This window comes from Panicum hallii, chromosome 5 (genome assembly GCF_002211085.1).
Source record: "Panicum hallii strain FIL2 chromosome 5, PHallii_v3.1, whole genome shotgun sequence".
Classification (NCBI taxonomy): domain Eukaryota; kingdom Viridiplantae; phylum Streptophyta; class Magnoliopsida; order Poales; family Poaceae; genus Panicum; species Panicum hallii.
The window spans coordinates 54,704,362-54,722,216 of record NC_038046.1 but is presented as its reverse complement, the minus strand read 5'-3'; the positions used below and the strand labels follow the sequence as shown (position 1 = coordinate 54,722,216).

The 17,855-nt window shown below is 45.7% G+C and overlaps 1 protein-coding gene and 1 pseudogene across 1 annotated transcript; both read right to left on the bottom strand.

Moving 5' to 3' along the window:
* Positions 1 to 79: 79 nt before the first annotated feature.
* LOC112892807 (LEAF RUST 10 DISEASE-RESISTANCE LOCUS RECEPTOR-LIKE PROTEIN KINASE-like 2.5) lies at positions 80 to 3,772 on the bottom strand. The gene is made up of 4 exons (XM_025959916.1): positions 3,091 to 3,772; positions 2,545 to 2,583; positions 591 to 1,656; positions 80 to 510 (listed from the first exon to the last, which is right to left on the bottom strand). The coding sequence occupies exons 1-4, from the start codon at positions 3,770 to 3,772 to the stop codon at positions 402 to 404; spliced, it is 1,896 nt and encodes a 631-aa protein (XP_025815701.1). The 3' UTR covers positions 80 to 401.
* A 649-nt stretch (positions 3,773 to 4,421) lies between these two features.
* Positions 4,422 to 16,635, bottom strand: LOC112892806 (annotated as a pseudogene).
* Positions 16,636 to 17,855: the final 1,220 nt, after the last annotated feature.

The window sequence follows — 17,855 nt, the reverse complement described above, 5'->3', positions numbered from 1 at the left end:
CTAACTTACGTAGATGGTACAAAGGACTAGAAGCTCATGAATGTGAATGTTAGCCACAGACTTGTGATGGGAGGGAAGTTCACATTCAGCTGCCGTGGACGTCCTGGCAGGTGCATGAGAATTCCAACATGGGAGCGCTGACCAAGTCACACACAATACTTTTATGTATGAGCCTTCTGCAGTTTGGCCTGATTGTGAAGTTACTGGAGTAATAGTATATGGGCATGACAAGAACACTCCTGCCACGCGCTGCATACATTTGTGGAAGTTTCATAATCATTCTTTAGTTTACAGGAGATTTTTTCATAATCCTAAATGACCTATTGAGCATGACTTTAGATGGGAAGGTCTGCAGATCCATCTTTAAAGCTCTATGTCTTGAAGTGTTAGTTTTACAGATGTCATAGAATTTTCCCATTCCCAAGGTTTATCTCCTCAAAAGAACCTTGTGTTTTGGTAGAACTGCTGGGACTCCTGCTTTCTGTATCCAGTCTGTAAACTGAATCTTCGCTGGAGAAAAAAAACAAATTACTTGTATACCCACCTATTAAAAATTACAATTGCAGAAATATCTAGAGAGAATATCTTACAGTATTTGGCTGAAGTTTTGTCTTGGGGGCATGTCCAAACTGTCTAATCCTCTTTCAAACATTTCTAAAACCTTGGTTATTGTAGGGCGATGCACAGGTAATACTTGTATGCACCAAAAACCAATCAAAGTCATCTTTTTGGCAATTTCATCAGCCTCACTTGTGACCTCACAAGCCTGTAACCCATCATCTTCGGTAAAGTGGTCATAAATCCAGTGTGGAAAATACTTTTCACTTGACTTTTGAGCCATCGATTTCACGTTTTTTCTGCCTCCAACCATCTCTAGCAACATCATTCCATAACTATAAACATCTGATTTTGTTGAAACAACTCCAAAGGTTCGAGAATGGACTTCAGGAGCAATGAATCCAATTGTTCCTCTAGCACCGGTCATTGAAAGCTTACTCTCCTTGGTATGACACAATTTAGCTAAACCAAAATCAGAAATCTTTGGGCAAAAGTCCTGATCTAGAAGGATGTTTTGAGGCTTGATATCGAAGTGGACAATCCGTGTATTACAACTATGGTGCAAGTATTCTAGGCCACGAGCAATCCCAATTGCTATTGTATAGAGCTTTTGCCACCCTAAGGTTTCTTTGGGGTTCTCAGAATAAATATACTGATCCAAAGAACCATTAGGCATGTACTCATATATGAGAGCTCTTTTTGTGCGCTCCAAACAAAACCCAAATAGGCTGACAATATTAACATGAGACGTCCTTCCGATGCTCATAACCTCGTTCACGAATTCATCACCATTTGCTTTGCACTCGTGCAAGAATTTCACAGCAACCAGGCGACCGTCATATAGCCTCCCTTTGAAAACTGTTCCATAACCACCTTCTCCAAGCTTGTTATTGAGAGAAGAAGTAATATTCGCTACCTCTGTGTACCTGTATCTTTTTGGAGCTAGGGATCCATGTGATGCTATTAGAGCCTCGGTGTTCCTTTCAGTGGTGTACATGGTCTTTGTGCCAAGGAGAAACCATAGTTGTTTCACCTTCCTCTTCCATATCAGCACACAAATACATAGAACGAGTAAGCTTGCAGCTGCTGCTGTTGATCCTGAGATTAAAGTATATGTTATTTACTTTGAAAAAAATTCAAAATCCATACATTATTTGTTATTCTATCAACGCTTTCTGCGCTCTAATTTTGGTAGTGCTCTACAAGACCAGTTAGAATGCATGCCCCTGCTATCTGAACCGTACCACTACCACCGCAGACCACTTTGGCCACATTAGCCAGCCTATCTGTTATTCCCATTGATTGAACACTTTTATAGTTTTCTTCTGGAAGTGATAAATATTTAGTAGGAAGAATGACAGAGGAAAATCACCAAACATCCAGTTCCTTCGGGGTGGCCATGTAGTAATATAGTATGGGACCTAACAGAAGCGCTTTTTGGATCCCTCAACAGTGCTTCTGCTCAGTAGCAGGGCTATTAAAAGATTGATGGGCCATTTAAGTTAGCTCATGTAAGGTTCCATGATAGTGGGGATCAAATACTGGAACATGCACTAAAATTTCCCTTGATCTCAACGGCTACAACAAAGAAAATTAGAACATGAGGGGAGCCATGGTCCTGCCAGCTAGCTCGATCGATGTTTGTGCTTGTTTTTTTTACAGGGAACATGTCAGCATTCAAGTGAAACATGTCAGTATATGATCATTAGATGATGGAACAAACTATAATAACCTTGATTTGAATGGGTGCCGTTTTTATCATGCTGAGTTCCAACTCGCTGCAGCATGTGGGCCAAACTCGGTCAACATCACCTTTTGCTAGTGTCTGGGATGGGTTTTAGATGATTTAAGAGTTGCAGCCAAGAATATACTTTATCCTTTTCTCACATAGGTACCAATCATGCTCCAGATGAAATATTCTTTTATGAGATGATAGCCTGCTTAAATATATTTATATTGTTAAGGTCCAATGTGTTATGTATTTACCTATTATTGTAATCTTCCTGTGGGCCCTCTCGGTTGTTCCTGCAGTAGCCATAAGTTTGAGTGGCATTAGAAATTTTGAGATTGACGCATGTGACTATTGTTTAAGTTAAAAAAATGCGTTTGGAGTTTTAATATTTTGGAGAACATATGTATCTACTTGCTAGTGAAAACCAGGAAAGCATATTTTCTCAGCTCTTTAAATCACGCAACGTTTCCACCAGAAATTTTAGTTTGGTCCAACAGCATCGTTGATGGGTGGACCCGAAGCATATATAGTGAGAATTAAACAATTAACATTATATTATAACATAAGTTAGGCTGATAGCGAGTGTAAGCGTGCTCTGTTTTTTTTGAAAAAAAAACAAGGGTAAATTGTGCTGTCTATTTTTGCCCTGCAAATTTCCTCAAGATTAGTATTGTAGTAGCTAAACCGAAGAGTGTTTGGGCTATATTAGTGTTGATGCTTAATGAAATGAATTATTCAGCAACGGAAAGCGGAGCGTTTAATTTCCCTAAAAAAGAAAGCCTATATGGCATTGAACTCACCGCAGGTGACGCCGTCGGGGCAGCGGCAACCCTCGCAGCCCTCCGGGAAGTACTCAAGCATAAACCCTCCCTCCACGAGCCGCTGATAGTCCGACCCCGTCGCCCCATCGTATGCCATCACCGGCACCATCGACACGTTGCAGTTCCCCGGCAGTGTCATCGAGTCGTCGTCGGGCCTGTACTGGCCAGAAAGCCAGGCGAAGGAGCCATTCGCGCAGCGCAGTGGCGCCCAAGAAGGAGGCAGCTGCTGTGCCCGCAGGTTGCAGCCGTGGAGGAAGAAGAGCTCCTGGTTCATTTCGGAGCTAACGTAGAACGGGTCGACGACGGAGGAGGCGTTGGCCAACTTGTCGACGTTGCAAGCGCCATCCAACAGGTCGGCGTTGGTGACTCTTATACGCTTCATTTCGTAGAAGATGGCCTGGATTCGGTAGGTCCAGAGCGAGTTCTTGAAGTAGGCGGTGGCGTTGTCACATGTTACCTGGAAGGCTTGGTGGCCGCCGCACTCCGGCGGATGCGTGCCGGCGAGCCAGAACGGGTAGGCGATGGCCAGGTCCCCGCACCACGCCGGCGCGCAGGGCGCCGCCGCGTTCGGAGCGCCTGTAGTCGTGGTGGACCTGGTTTGGGGAATGAGCAGTAGCAGGGCCAAGCACAGCGTCAGCGAGGTAGCAGGAGATAGGTGCATCTTTGCAACGCCGCAATGGGAAAGGAGAGTATTGCAGGATTGCAGCTGTGCGACAACATGCTAGTCAGGAGTGAGAGTGTGCGCAGTTGAATGATGATGCAACGAATTCAACTATGGCGGGCGTCGGTGGATTTTTTAAAACGTAACTAAACCTAACTAGACCAAGGCTACAATAAGTTGATAACACAGAGCACTGTTTGGGCTTACAAACTCCACACTGAAGCAAGAAAAAGCTCGACCGAGAGGGATTGGACTGAGTCAACGTTTCCCTGCATGCGTAGTTTGACGGAGGCTAGTCAACCAACTGTCTTGGAACTCTCTGTGCGTGAGCTGTGCTCCCTGGCGCCGTGGCGCGGTTGATGCAGTCAACACGGATGTCGTTGATTTGGTCGAATACTTGAATGGCATCCAAGGAACAAGTAAGTAGATTGCTCTCCGATTCTGCCGCAGATTTACTGATTGCTGACTTGCTGTGACTTTGCGAGTTTCAGTTGGCAGACACAGACGTAGGCCAGTTTGATTAGGTGATTTGGTTCACAGAAAACGCGTTCTGATTTTCGATTGGATAGTTACCAGTGCGCCCGCTATACTTGAAAAAGGGGAAGACGTTTACGATTCACGAACATAAGGGAGTTTGGATTAGGTGGATTTTATTTTTTGAAATTTACAGTATATACATAGATATTACAGGGATGTGTTATAAGCTCGGACGATACTTGTTAAGGTGTCTGACCTCCAATGCAAGGTAATACGGTAGGCTAGTGACCTTTCTTTTGATAACAATAACCATCCAGTACCTTCAGATTTGAGCTCCATCTCTATAAACAATAAACTATTCACAATGATACTGTCGGAACATGTTTCAACTTTCAGTGAAATGCCTAAAGATGTTACAGAGTGGGTAACAACCGTTGTCGGATTTCTGAATTCACAAGGCTTATCTCCTTGATCTTTAGTATGTCAGTTCAGTTATCGCTATAACCTTGGGTTTCCGTAGGGCAGCTGGAACTTGTACTTTCTACATCCAAATTGTAAGCTGGACCTTCCCTGGAAAAAAAGAAAAGGAAAAGTAGCTGTGTGTATCAACTTTACAAAAATGGTATTGGACAAGTACAGAAATGAGTAGAAGAATATCTTACAATACTTGGCTGAAGTTTTGCTTTGATGGCATCTCCAATTCGTCTAAGCCTCTTTCAAACATTTCTAAAACTTTGGTTATTGTAGGGCGATGCATAGGTAATATTTGTATGCACCACAAGCCAATCAAACTCATCTTTTTTGCAATTTCCTCAACCTCCTGTGTAACTTCACAAGCTTGTAATCCATCATCTTGACCAAAGTGATCATAAATCCAATCTGGAAAATAATTTTAACTTGACTTTTCGACAGCTGTTTTCACATTTTTCCTGCCTCCAACCATCTCTAGCAACAACATTCCATAACTATAAACATCAGATTTTGTCGAAACCACTCCAAATGTTCGTGTGTGCACTTCAGGAGCAATGAATCCGATTGTTCCTCTAGCACCAGTCACTGAAAGCTTGCTCTCCTTGGTGCGGCATAATTTAGCTAGACCAAAATCAGCAATCTTGGGGCAAAAATTGTGATCAAGAAGGATATTTTGAGGTTTGATGTCGAAATGGACGATGCGTGTATTACAACTGTGGTGCAAATATTCTAATCCACGGGCAATTCCAACTGCTATTGCATAGAGCCTTTCCCATCCTAAAATCTCTTTGGGATTCTTCGAGTAGATATACTTATCTAAAGAACCATTGGACATGTACTCGTATATAAGAGCTCGTTTTGACCCCTCCAAGCAAAACCCATATAAGCTAACAATATTAACATGCGAGGTCCTGCCAATGCTCATAACCTCGTTCACAAATTCCTCCCCTTTTGCTTTGGAATCATGCAAGAATTTCACAGCGACTAGACGGCCATCATGTAGCCTTCCTTTGAAAACAACACCATAACCACCTTCTCCAAGCTTATCATTCATCGAAGATGTTATCTTTGTTGCTTCTGAGTACTTGTACCTTTTTGGAGCTAGTGATCCATGTGACGATATTAGCGCCTCAATGTTCATTTCATTGTTGCTGATAGCCTTTTTGAAAAAGAGAAAACATAGTTTTTGCCCCTTTATATACCATATCAGCACATAAATACATGGAAGGAGCAAGCTTGCACCTACTGCCATCAGCACTGAGATTAAAGGACGTGTCACTTTTTTTCTTAAAAAAGGGAAGTTATATTATGGACGTGAGAATTCTGTAAACATTGATCATTAGTGTTTATCCTTTTCTGTAAGTACAAGGTCTCAAAAGTAGTATAAGCAAGATAACCCTCAATTTTGCTCCAAATTGATCAGTAATGTATGTATCTGAAGGCATAAATATTGCTTGCTCTAAATTTTAACATTAAACTTAAAGTTATGCTTATATGATCCTGTGCAAACGGAGTTTAAAAAATAATTTGTAACATATTGAATAACCATTTGTCACAATTGAAATTTTATATATGAAGATATGGCTAAACATAATTAATTACCTATCAGTGTTGTCTTTCTGCCAGTCCTCTTGCTGCTACCTGGAAAAAGCACGTAATATTAATTATGAAAAGGCAATATTTGTGCTACTACATTGATGGTTCCAAAAGGAGGGGGAATGTGTATAATATTTGAAGCTTCCATATTTTGCAGATGAACTACGCAAGAGGGGAACGGAGATACATCCCGGGTGATGAAGGACTGAAGCCTGAAGGGCAGATGAGGCTTCCTACTTTTTTTATGTGGAGGCATGTTTCTTGAATTTAATATTTTTTTTACAATCATAGTCACAGAAACCATGAGTTCAGTATGATAGGTAACAAGTACTATGTTAATGGTTAATTTTTATTTTTTTAGTGAACTGCATATAACACTGATTATCATGAACAGTGGTGTTGACAATATGTAATGAATGATGATTACTAAAAAAAGCTTCATCTGACTACGGAGTGTAAAGGTCCAAATCCAAACCAACATGCATGTACTCACCGCAGCTCATGGGGTAGTGGATGCCATCAGGGCAATTGCACGAGAAACCCAGGCCGTTGTCAGGGTACATGCACTCCCCGCCGCTCGCAATGCATTTGGAGCAGTCCCCCGAGACCACCGTCCACTCCAGCAGAAATCCTCTCCTCATGCTCGCGACGTAATCGTGCCCGTGCCCATCCGGAGGCGCCGGAGCCGGAAGAGTGGGCACGACGGAGACGAGGCAGCCCGGTGGTACCGCCCGGTGGAATCTGCTGCTGCTCCCGAACCGCCCTCCGAACCCGACGAACGACTCGTTGTCGCAAGGCAGGCGCCGGAACCCAGGCACATCCTCTGGTACAGGGTCCTTGCATCGGGAGAGGAACCGGAGCTCGCTGTTGGCCTCGCTGATGGCGAACGCCCCCAGCCCCATGGCGAGCGAGATGTTGAAGCACGGCGCCGGGCAGCCGGCGGCGAGGGGCAGGTTCTCGTCGACGACGTGGACGGAGCTGTTCCGGGCGAAGATGGCGACCACCCGGTACGCCTGGAACATGGAGTGGCTCAGGAACGCGCCGCTGGCGTTGCACATGAGCTGGAAGGGCGGCGACCCGCACGGCGGCCGGCCGGGCTCCTCCAGCCAGAACGGGTAGGGGACGTTCAGGCCCCCGCATGCCTTGGGCGACGAGCAGCCTGCTGGTTGCTCGGGCGGTTCTGGTGCTCGGGACGTACTAGCAATTGAGAGTCTTATTAGCAAGAAGGCCAGAGCGTGGAGAAGACGAAGTGATGGCAGGAGCGCTGCAGTCATGTCGCCTGTGTTGCGGATGCTGGGGAGAAGAGCTGAGATCATGGAGTGTGGCCACCAGGCTGTGCCATGGAGGCCTGCTGGAGCACCGTAGCTTTCAAGTCTTGCCGGTTGCCGTGCAGGATGGTCCGCGGATGTGACCAAGTCTCAGCTCAGTCGTCTCCACTGATCTCCACCACTCACTGGGTCAGTACTCAGTAATGTTCAGTCCAATTTGATCCTTTTCAGGCGTGAATGAATTCAATACAGAGAGTCGATCCTTCAGAGACAGATGAGAGAATTTCTGGCTACTCGAGCTAGCCGCATGTGCGCCCGATAGTCTTGCTTGCACGGTACCCCATCGATTGGGAAGGACAAGCCCAAACGGATCAAAAATTTCTTGCAACTGAACACGTGCGCTGATACTGTGTCCGTCGGCGTTCACACAAGCTGACTGTTCACTGAAGCAGTACGTGGGCAGGCATGACTCGCCGGCGCACGTACGTGGCCAGCGGGCGCACCGCGGTCTTGTCGATCTCGTCGGTGTCACCACCAATTGGGCATGACTACATCACGAGACAGTGGCAATCCTGTCTGCCAGTATTGAGGGAAGCCACTGAGAGCTACGCACAATAATGCAAGTGGAAGCAGTAAGCGTACGCCGAAACCTCATGATACCGGAGGGTTAAAAGGGCAGAAGCCACTAACGCGACAACGCCAATGCGCCACGGAGGCGTCGCCATCCGCGTATTGCGGTGGATCAGCAAAGTCTTGGAGCTAAAACCATATCGATCTCTGCCGACTGCCACCCGCGCCCAGGCAGACTGAAGCAGCAGAACGTACGTGACACGTGGGCAAGTCCGATCCGCAGGTGGGGCCATGCATGGGGGCTACAGACTCGCCGGTGCACGCACGTCCACCTTGCGCGCAGCCTGCCGGCCATCGGGGGAGAGGCGCGCGAACGCGGCGGCGGCCTCGTCGTACCGGCACTGTGCCCGCCGCTCCCTCGGCCAAAGCCTGGCAGTCGCCCAAGGCCGGCCGACTCCCGCTCCAGGACGAACGCCCTTCAGCAGCCGGCGGTTGTTCGCCACCGTCATGGGTCATGGCCGCCGCCTCCGGCAGTCGATCCGGCCGGAGCACCGGCTCCATCTAGTATGAACGTGCACTGGCCTGTCGCGATCGCCGGCGGACTGTCCGGTTAGTCGTTCCTGTCGTGGTAAGCGTACATGGGAGAACTACCTGGCTCCGTGCCGATGCCGTCGTGAAGGTGCTGAGCCTGAGTGCAAGGTTGTCTCATTCTGGTTGGTCTCTCATCTGTAGTTGTGCTATTGGTTGCTGGGAGGGAGCTGTTTTTTTTTTCTGTTTTACCATCCCCCTGTTGTTCTTGTTTGTCCTTTTTCCTTCTAATAAAAGATCATGGCAAAAGCTCTTGACGTCTTTTGGGAAACACTGACCGAGAACAGGTACGTAACTCGTCCAGTTCTCACTATAAAAAACATTTTTTAGTACGGATGCGTACCCGTTCCTACTTCTCGCAGATAGAAATACTATTATCGAAGACAGGTAATGCGCCTCTTGAAAATAATTTTTAGAAGCGGATCATGGCGTGACCCACCTCATCTCTACAAATCAATTTTCAGAAAGTAAAAAATAAAAATAAAATTGAAAACAGATAAATAAAAAAGAAAAAAAAATTGCAGCCAACTAGCCACTGCACTATTGAGGTACAATTTTTTTTGGCAAAATATGCACACTTGCATCATCCGGAGTTCGCATACCTCAAGCCTCACGTGTACCTTTCTCTCAACCACACTATACAGTCACTTGTGACTCTATGATTGTATAAGGTATGCTATTCTTTTGTATTAACTCTGAAATTGATTTGAAGGGGCGGGTGACGCCCTTAAAAATATTTTTCTACTTTATTTCGAAAATTCATTTAAATCTTTACATATAGCAAAATAAATAAAAAATGAAACTTCTACACTATGGTTATTATAAACTGAAGATAAAAATATGCTAAGTATATTTCAGTGTACATAAAGGTTAAAATTATGGAAATCTCGAAGTATAACTTGTGTTGTATGAGATACAGTCATAGCTATTAGATAATTTATAATAATTTTTTGGACTATTAAATGATCTTCAATGAAAAAAATTTCAACTACAAAATTATCGATCTCGTCAATCTCTACAATTTTGGTATAAAGTTTAACTTCATCCGAGATTGTATGAAAAAATTATAAACTTTTTTTTGCGTGGGACTATTTGAGGGGCGGATGATGCCATCATCCGTCCTAAAAATGGCGGTCATTTCCAGGGACGGGTGACGCCATCACCTGTCGCTAAAATTATATTTTTAGAGACAGGTGAATTGCTACAGTAATCCTGCTCCATTTCTAGAAACGGGTTATCTTTTGGGCTGAAAATGAAACGTCCCTACAAACAAATCGTTTTTTATAGTGTCTATGAAAACAACACCTGGCTAGCAGCGAGTCTAGCGACTTCTACGGGAGTGTGCACGCAGCTAGCATTCTTTCAACGAAGATACCAATCGAGACGATCTCTTAATCTTTCTTGTGATTTCTTTGACTGTTCGTATGGGACAGCGGTTCAGACTTCAGGTGAGAAGGTCTTGAGCTCTTCTTAATCATCTGGAAAAGTATGGCTGAATGGTCACGATGCGATTTGTCAATCACCTGAAATTGTTTTGCTTAGTCGACGCCGCTCACACGTCCGATTACTTGATTGGAGCGCATATATATCATCAGCGTTTGGAAGATTTTGAGTGATGGATGACTACAGGGCAGGGAGGTTCTGGCGCGTGAGGGAATAAACAGGTACAACTGACAAGTTGTAACTAACAAAAATACAGATATGTTAACATTGCGTAAAAAGCATCACATGCATCTTGGATAGTATAACTTTCCCTCAGAGGCCTTAATTTTTATGGTCTTGGAAAAAAAGTTATAGTAGGCTTATAGCCTTTTCTTTTGCAACAAGTATCCTAATAACTTATTAAGATTTGAACCTTCTCTCATATAGACATACACGTTTAATGCCTAATTCAAATGCAAGGTATATGTAACCTCATAGAGTTGGTAACCGTTGTAAGGTTTTTGAATTTACAACGCTTATCTCCTTCATCTTTAGTACTTCGCTAAAAACTTGTGTTTCCGCACCACTGATTGTTCTTGTGCTTTCTGCATTCAAACTGTAAAACGGATCTTCGCTGCAAAATAGTGAACAAAGATGTTGCGATGTCAATATTATTGTAAATGGAATTAGCAGTTGCAGAAATGTATATCGCGCAAATATATATCTTACAGTATTTGACTGAAGTTTTGCCTTGGTGGCATGTCCAATTCATCTAAACCTCGCTCAAACATTTCCAAAACCTTTGTTATGGTAGGGCGATGCATTGGTAATATTTGGATGCACCACAGTCCAATCAGAGTCATCTTCCTGGCTATTCCTTCATTTTGACTTGAGACTTCACATGCTTGTAATCCATCGTCATGACCAAAGTGGTCATAAATCCAATGTGGAAAATACTTTTCACTTGATTTTTGAGCCACTGAATTCACATTTTTCCTCCCTCCAACCATCTCTAGTAACATCATTCCATAACTATAAACATCTGATTTTGTTGAAACAACTCCAAAGGTTCGAGAATGCACTTCAGGAGCAATAAACCCAACTGTTCCTCTAGCACCAGTCATAGAAAGCTTGCTCTCCTTGGTACGACACAATTTAGCCAAACCAAAATCAGCAATTTTTGGGTGAAAATTCTGATCTAGAAGGATATTTTGGGGCTTGATATCAAAATGGACAATGCGTGTATTACAACTATGGTGCAAGTATTCCAATCCTCGAGCAATCCCAATTGCTATTGTATAGAGATTTTCCCATCCTAGAACTGCTTTAGGATTCTCTGAATAGATGTACTTATCTAAAGAACCATTGGGCATGAACTCATATATCAGGGCCCGTTTCGAGCCTTCCAAACAAAATCCAAATAAACTAACAATATTAACATGAGAGGTCCTGCCGATACTCATAACCTCGTTCACAAACTCCTCTCCTTCCTTTGAGTCATGCAAGAATTTCACAGCAACTAGACGATTGTCATCTAGCCTCCCTTTCAAAACCATGCCATAGCCACCTTCCCCAAGTTTATGATTAAGAGAAGACGTTATCTTTGTTACTTCCGAGTACTTGTATCTATTTGGAGCTAGTGATCCATGTAATACTATTAGGGCCTCGATTTTCTTCTCAATATTGCTGCTAGTCTTTTCGCATATAAAAAGATGTAGTGTTTCCCTCTTTCTATGCCTTCGCAACACATATATACATGGTAGTAGTAAGCTTGCAACTACTGACATTGAAACTGAAACTAAAATAGATGTTATTATCTTTCACTTAAAATACCAAGGCATACATTATGAGCATTCATAATAACATCATCATTTAAAAAAAAAAGATAGGAGGAAGTACGAAGTGCAAAGTACTGGAACTAGTTGTATATAAAGACTAATAATTTTACTCCAGTTCATCCAGTTTTGTATTTAAAGACATAAATCATGGATTGCTTGTGAAATTTTAGTCAAGCTTTGCATACCTATTAGCATCATCTTCTTCTTGTTTTTCCAGTTGCCACCTGAAATAGAACATAATATTAACTATTGATTCTTTTGCTAAAAGGGAGGAACGAGTTATGCTCATGAAATGTGAATTATATGATACTCTACTAAGTTTGATTCCTTGATGTGCCACTTCCTAAAGTTGATATTATTGTGATTCACCACCCTTTTACTCGCCAATCTATTGCTAAGATATTCCAGCCTTGTTTGTTGGGGAAACCGCCTACCTCCCCCTTTCGGGATCTAATGAGGAAAACACACGGCTCGATATTCTCCTTCCTCCAAAAAAAATTATATGAAAATCCCCTCCCCCTCCTACAGGGGTAACAAACTTGAGGCGCAAGCCCCAAGCAAAAGAAAAAATAGGCAAGCGATATGGGAATCAAGGAGCCAGTCTTGTAAATTATGGCAAAAACAATATCGCTCATCAAATCCACTGTAGTCTCAAGCGTTCCCTGTTAAACCCTGATCTTAACAGGAGGGGAGAACAGCCTTAGATTGAAACTAATCATTTCATAATATTTTGTGAGATCAACCTATTATGATAGGGTACTTGAGGGGTTACTATTGGGGAAATGATCCCTGCCTACTAACCTCTTTCCTTGGTTAAAGGTTTTATATTAGTTGACTTTCGGGCTTTTCTAGCAAAGGACCAAGAGGAGTTGGTGACACAAAGGGCGAACTCGGATAGGCTTCACGGTATCACCAAGATTGGAGAGCAAAGCATGCCTAAGGCTTAAGTTGTGAAGGTGATCCTAGTGCCTAGAAAAGGGTGATGATGGATCTGAAAGGGCTTCGCGAGTCAATCGTCGTTGCCAATGACATGACGGTCACGCGAGCGAATCCAAGGAAGAGTGAAGGCTAATTGAAACTTGGTGGCCAGTTTGCTTTTTACTTAAAAAGGCCTCCGTGTCCTCGGATATTCGAAAAATGCAGTTACAAGGGCCAAGTGTTGAAATTGTGTAAAGTACTCTTTGAGATCCTCTACAAATACGAGGGCACAATGGCATTGCAATCAAACTTCTCTCAGATTTCTATGGAATTATTGCATTTGTTTTCCACATTTCCTGTCCGTCAGGAGCCTGAGGTTAGCGTCAATTCCAGGCGACAGCCAAAGCAGCCAATAAAAAAGCTAGCGGTGGAGAGGGTTGCGCGCCAGAGTTAGGGGTGTCGGACCCGGGCACACGGGACTGTCCACGTGGCATATTTCTTCTAGGATACGGGATGGGATATGGCCCATACCCTACATCTGTTGTAACTACTCGTAATGCAATAGGATTACTCATACGGTAGTAAAACTAGTCGGACACGGTAGGAAATTACCCAAGAAGTACTCGGGTAGGACTTCTGGGCTTGTACCCGATTAGAACTTCCATGTAAACCTGTCCCTCCAGACTATATAAGGGCGAACAGGGACCCTCTCGGAAATAATCATCATTAAAGGCAATCTAAACCACAGGATGTAGTAGCTCCCAAGTTCATGTAACAGTCAGTCAATAGATGGTGGAGAAGGCCGGTGACACGGCAGTATGTACTGAATGGTGAAGGCACTTGCCAATGTATTCAGGAGGGCCAGCACCAAGGTCTGCTTTGCCAGCTTGGGCTGGCAGCAGATGCCCAGCTCGGCCTAAATTTTAGGATTACATCTGACAGCCCATTATGCTTGTTTTTTCTAATATAATCAAGGGACTATAATCCTAAGGCCCCTTTAAACGTATTTAAATGTCCACGACTACAAGATAGTACTAACTATTAGGCGCTTCAATACAAATCAGTGTTGGTTGTCAATTTTCAGCATTGATATTACTTGAGTGGATCGGATTTTTGTCGATCCGTTTCTCACTTGTTCTCTTAGAGTTTTCCATGAAAAGACCGCTCTTTCTATGAACACATGGATTAGACATTTTTACAGTGATTGCATTTGTGTAATCGTCGATTCTCTCTCTCTCTCTCTCGCACATTAGTTTTAGAGTGTTAACACCTTTGCTCGATTGGATTTTACCATGTTTCCTTTTCCGAAACAGCCCCTAGGATTATAATTCGCAGTTATTAATGGAATATATCATGTTGATAGGATGGTGGATGACAAACTCACCTGCTTCACTGCAAACGAACCAGCTGCTGCCGTCGGTGCAGCCGTAGCACTTGAACGCATCTTCGGATACATCAACCCGGCACTGGCCGCCGGTGTCCGTGCAAGCCTTGCAGGCCCCAGCATCCGTGTACTCGAGCAGAGACCCACCCCTCAACAGCCGCTGGTAGTCTGCCCCCGTCGCTCCGTCGTATCCCAGCACCGGAATCATCGACACGCTGCAGTTCATCGGCGGTGGCATCCCAGTGCCACCTGGCGCGTACTCCTTCCCAAGCAAGGCAAACACCGGCGGCGAGTCATCCGGCGTCGAGCAGACGACGCGCGTCCAAGAAGGCGGTACGCGTCTTCTGCCCAGATCGCAGGAGTAGAGGACGAACAGCTCCTGGTTCTTGGAGCTGATGTTGAACGGCGAGAGGCCGAGGTCGGAGGAGGCGTTGAAGAGTGTATCGAGGTCGCAAGTGTCGTTGGACATCAGGATGGCTCTGAACGAGTTACTGGGGTAGAAGATGTCCAGGATCTGGTACCTCCAGTACGAGTTCGCCAGGGAAACGTTGCCCTGGCTGTCGCATATAACCTGGAAGGCTTTGTAGCCGCACTCCGGCGGATGCGTGCCGGCGAGCCAGAACGGGTAGGCGATGGAGAGGCTCCCGCAGAGCGCCGGCGCGCAGGGGTTCGACGTGTTCCGGGCGACGGTGCGGTTCCCGCCGCACGACGCCGCCGCGCACGGCGTCGACGTGTTCGTGTTCAGGGCGGCGACAGCGGCGGCGGGGGTGGAACTGGCTAGCAGTAGCAGAGCGAGAAGCAGCATGAATGGGCAGAGCAGGGCAGCCGCTGCTGCTGGAACAGGACAAGCAGGCATCTCTGCATGCGAGACCACGACAGGAGGTAGAACTGCGGGAGGGGTGGGGTACTGCAAGTGTACGATTAGAAACTTGAAGCAATTTCCGTGGCTGTGCGGTGCCGCGAGGATATTCATTCTTTGTTTTTCTGAAAGGAAGTTAGGAAAGTGGGCAAGTCAGTGAATGATGATGGTTCAACTGATTCAACTAATGCAGGCGAAATTTGACTGGTTAGTCTTCTCAACTGATAGAAACTTGAAGCAATTTCCGTGGCTGCGCGGGAGCTGGGAGAACACGGCACGGTTGGCTAGGTCCAACCATCCAAGTCTTCGATCAGTCCCCTCTCCTCCAGCACTGTTCATCAGTCTAATCTGACTATTCTCGTCATCGTATTTCTAGGAATATTTGCCTCCCGAGCAGAACCAGAATTCTTTAGCTACATTGCAAGAAAACAAGTTGCGTGGGACTTGCTAAGGATAAGTAGGGCAAGTCTAATAAAGCAGCGCTAATATGCTGCCAAGAGTGTAATGGAAAAAAGGTTTTGCAACTAGTAGATGGGAGACGAAGCAACACCAGCTACACCACCTTTAACTTCGACAAACCAACACTTACCGGACGCTACTACAGTTAATACTTGCCTACTTCCACAAGTTAGATGCATTTATGCATTGCTGTGAGTTCTCCCTAAAAGATGGCCTCAAATTAGTATCAGTTCAGTTTGAATAGTGAAATTTACCTGACAACGGTGGCACCTGCCATGACAACAGGAAGCCATGTTTGACGAGCTCCTCGTATCTGCTTGCGTTCGCCTTGCCAGACCCCACGAGCACCGGCACCAAGGTAGCTGTGCAGCCCACCAGAAAAGAGCCGCCGTAGCTGCCAGACTCGTCGAGACGCTCGGCGACGCGAGCAAACGTCTTGTTCCCGCACCTGGTCTCCACAAGCCCCCCGCTCCGCTGCACCTTCTCCGTCAGCGGCTTGGTGCAGTTGTAGAAGATCAGGTTCTGGTTTTTACTGCTGATCGAGAAGGGAAGGCCGAGCTTGTTGGAGCTGTTGTTCTCCGGGGCGAGGCAGGGTTTGGGGCCAGAGCTATCGAACTGCTCGAGCTTGTACGTATCGACGACGAGCAAGGAGGCGTTGCCGTAGTAGATGTCGAGGATCTGGAACTGGTGGTAGTGCCGATTGTATCCGAGGAACGGGATGTTGTTCAGGCAAACAACCTGTAACCCGATCGCGCCGCAGCTCCTCGTCGTCGCTTCCTCCGGGACGATCGAGAACGGGAAGCTGATGTTCACCTTGCCGCATGGCACTGGCACGGTCGGGCAGGGCTCTGCTCCTTGCCCGTCTGCTGCAGCCGCAAGCATCAGCGGCGCCGACGAGACGAGGAAGAGCAGAAAGAAGGATGGAGCCATGGGAGCGACGAGACGAGCAAAGGGGGTGAATCAGTGGTGGGAGGACAGGACAGCGCAAGTGGCTGAGACGCTGAGTAAATGGTGAAGGGGAGTCCTCGCGTCCTGTGTGTCTGTGTGTAGACTATAGCGGCCAAAACATTTTGAGGAGACACTCGGGACATGCTGGTCATTCGCGCACAATTTCCAAGGTGCCCGGTGGAGGGGGGCAAAGCGACGACTCTCGTGAGGCACTAACCTATTGCGATTATTACGCGCCATGACAAACCTGATGCGTATCATCTATCATGATCATGGTGATGAAACATTGGTTTAGTACGATGGGGAGCAGAGGAACCGCTTGGTCTGCACGGCAACGAAAAAGGAGTGTTAAGAGCATCTCCATGAGTGCCTAAAAACCATTCCCAAAAATCTGTTTTGGCTAAAAAACTGAAAACTAGATTTCCAACAGTAGCCCAATCACCTGCCTAATTTTTCCTCACGCCCAAAACTAGAGTCATCCTGATCCTGGTTTTCGCCAGCGCTAGGCGCTCCCAATCCCGAAATTTGTCACCCATGCCCGCGCATTCTCGGTTCCCGCGCACCTCCTCGCGCCTCCCCGCCTGTTTTCCCTCCCTCCTCGCGCCATTTTCTGTACAAGCGCGCTGCCTCCCATCCGTTCTGGTGGTTGGTTGCCGGGACCCTCCTTCCCTTCGTACAGGTCGCATTGGCCTGCCGGCGTGGTCTCCGATCCGTCCACGGCGACAGCTCCCCTCCGTCCACAGCACAGCTCCCGTCTGTCCAACGGTGCCAGATTACCTCCGTCCACGGCGGCGTCTCTCCTCCATCAACGCAGACACCTCTTCTCCGCCCAGCGCACGCTGCCCTTTTGAATCGGAGTTATTACCGTCGCTGGTTGTTGGATCCCCTCCCTCGACTGTCTGCGCAGGTGAAAATAAACCGATTCCTGTACAACATATGAATATCTGCTTCTATTTTCATCTCCATGGTTATTTCTTGAAGTTCCATTATTTTAATATTTAATTGACTCCATCGTCACTTGTCAATGTTGAGTAGGAGACATTATTGACAGAAGTAATCTATCAAGTATCCCTTGTTAGTGTGAATATCAAATTTGCACTGACCACATGTTTTGATTTTTCCTGTAATAGATGTTTCACCGACTGCAAAAGGAGAGGATTATACTGATTAGTTTGCCGTAGCCGCTAGTAAGTAAAGTTAACACTAATACATGATTGATCTGATATGATGGGTCTGTGATGCAGTGATACTATATTTGCCTTGTTTATTTCTGAAAGTTGAGTTC

Bases quoted from the DNA above. Each gene is read 5' to 3' on its own strand.
- LOC112892807 (XM_025959916.1), bottom strand. From the start codon at position 3,772: ATGCACCTATCTCCTGCTACCTCGCTGACGCTGTGCTTGGCCCTGCTA. The intron at 2,584-3,090 runs GTGAGTTCAATG...TGGCTACTGCAG, and splicing joins CCCCGACGGCGTCACCTGCG to GAACAACCGAGAGGGCCCAC. The intron at 511-590 runs GTAAGATATTCT...TTTTTTCTCCAG, and splicing joins CAAAACTTCAGCCAAATACT to CGAAGATTCAGTTTACAGAC.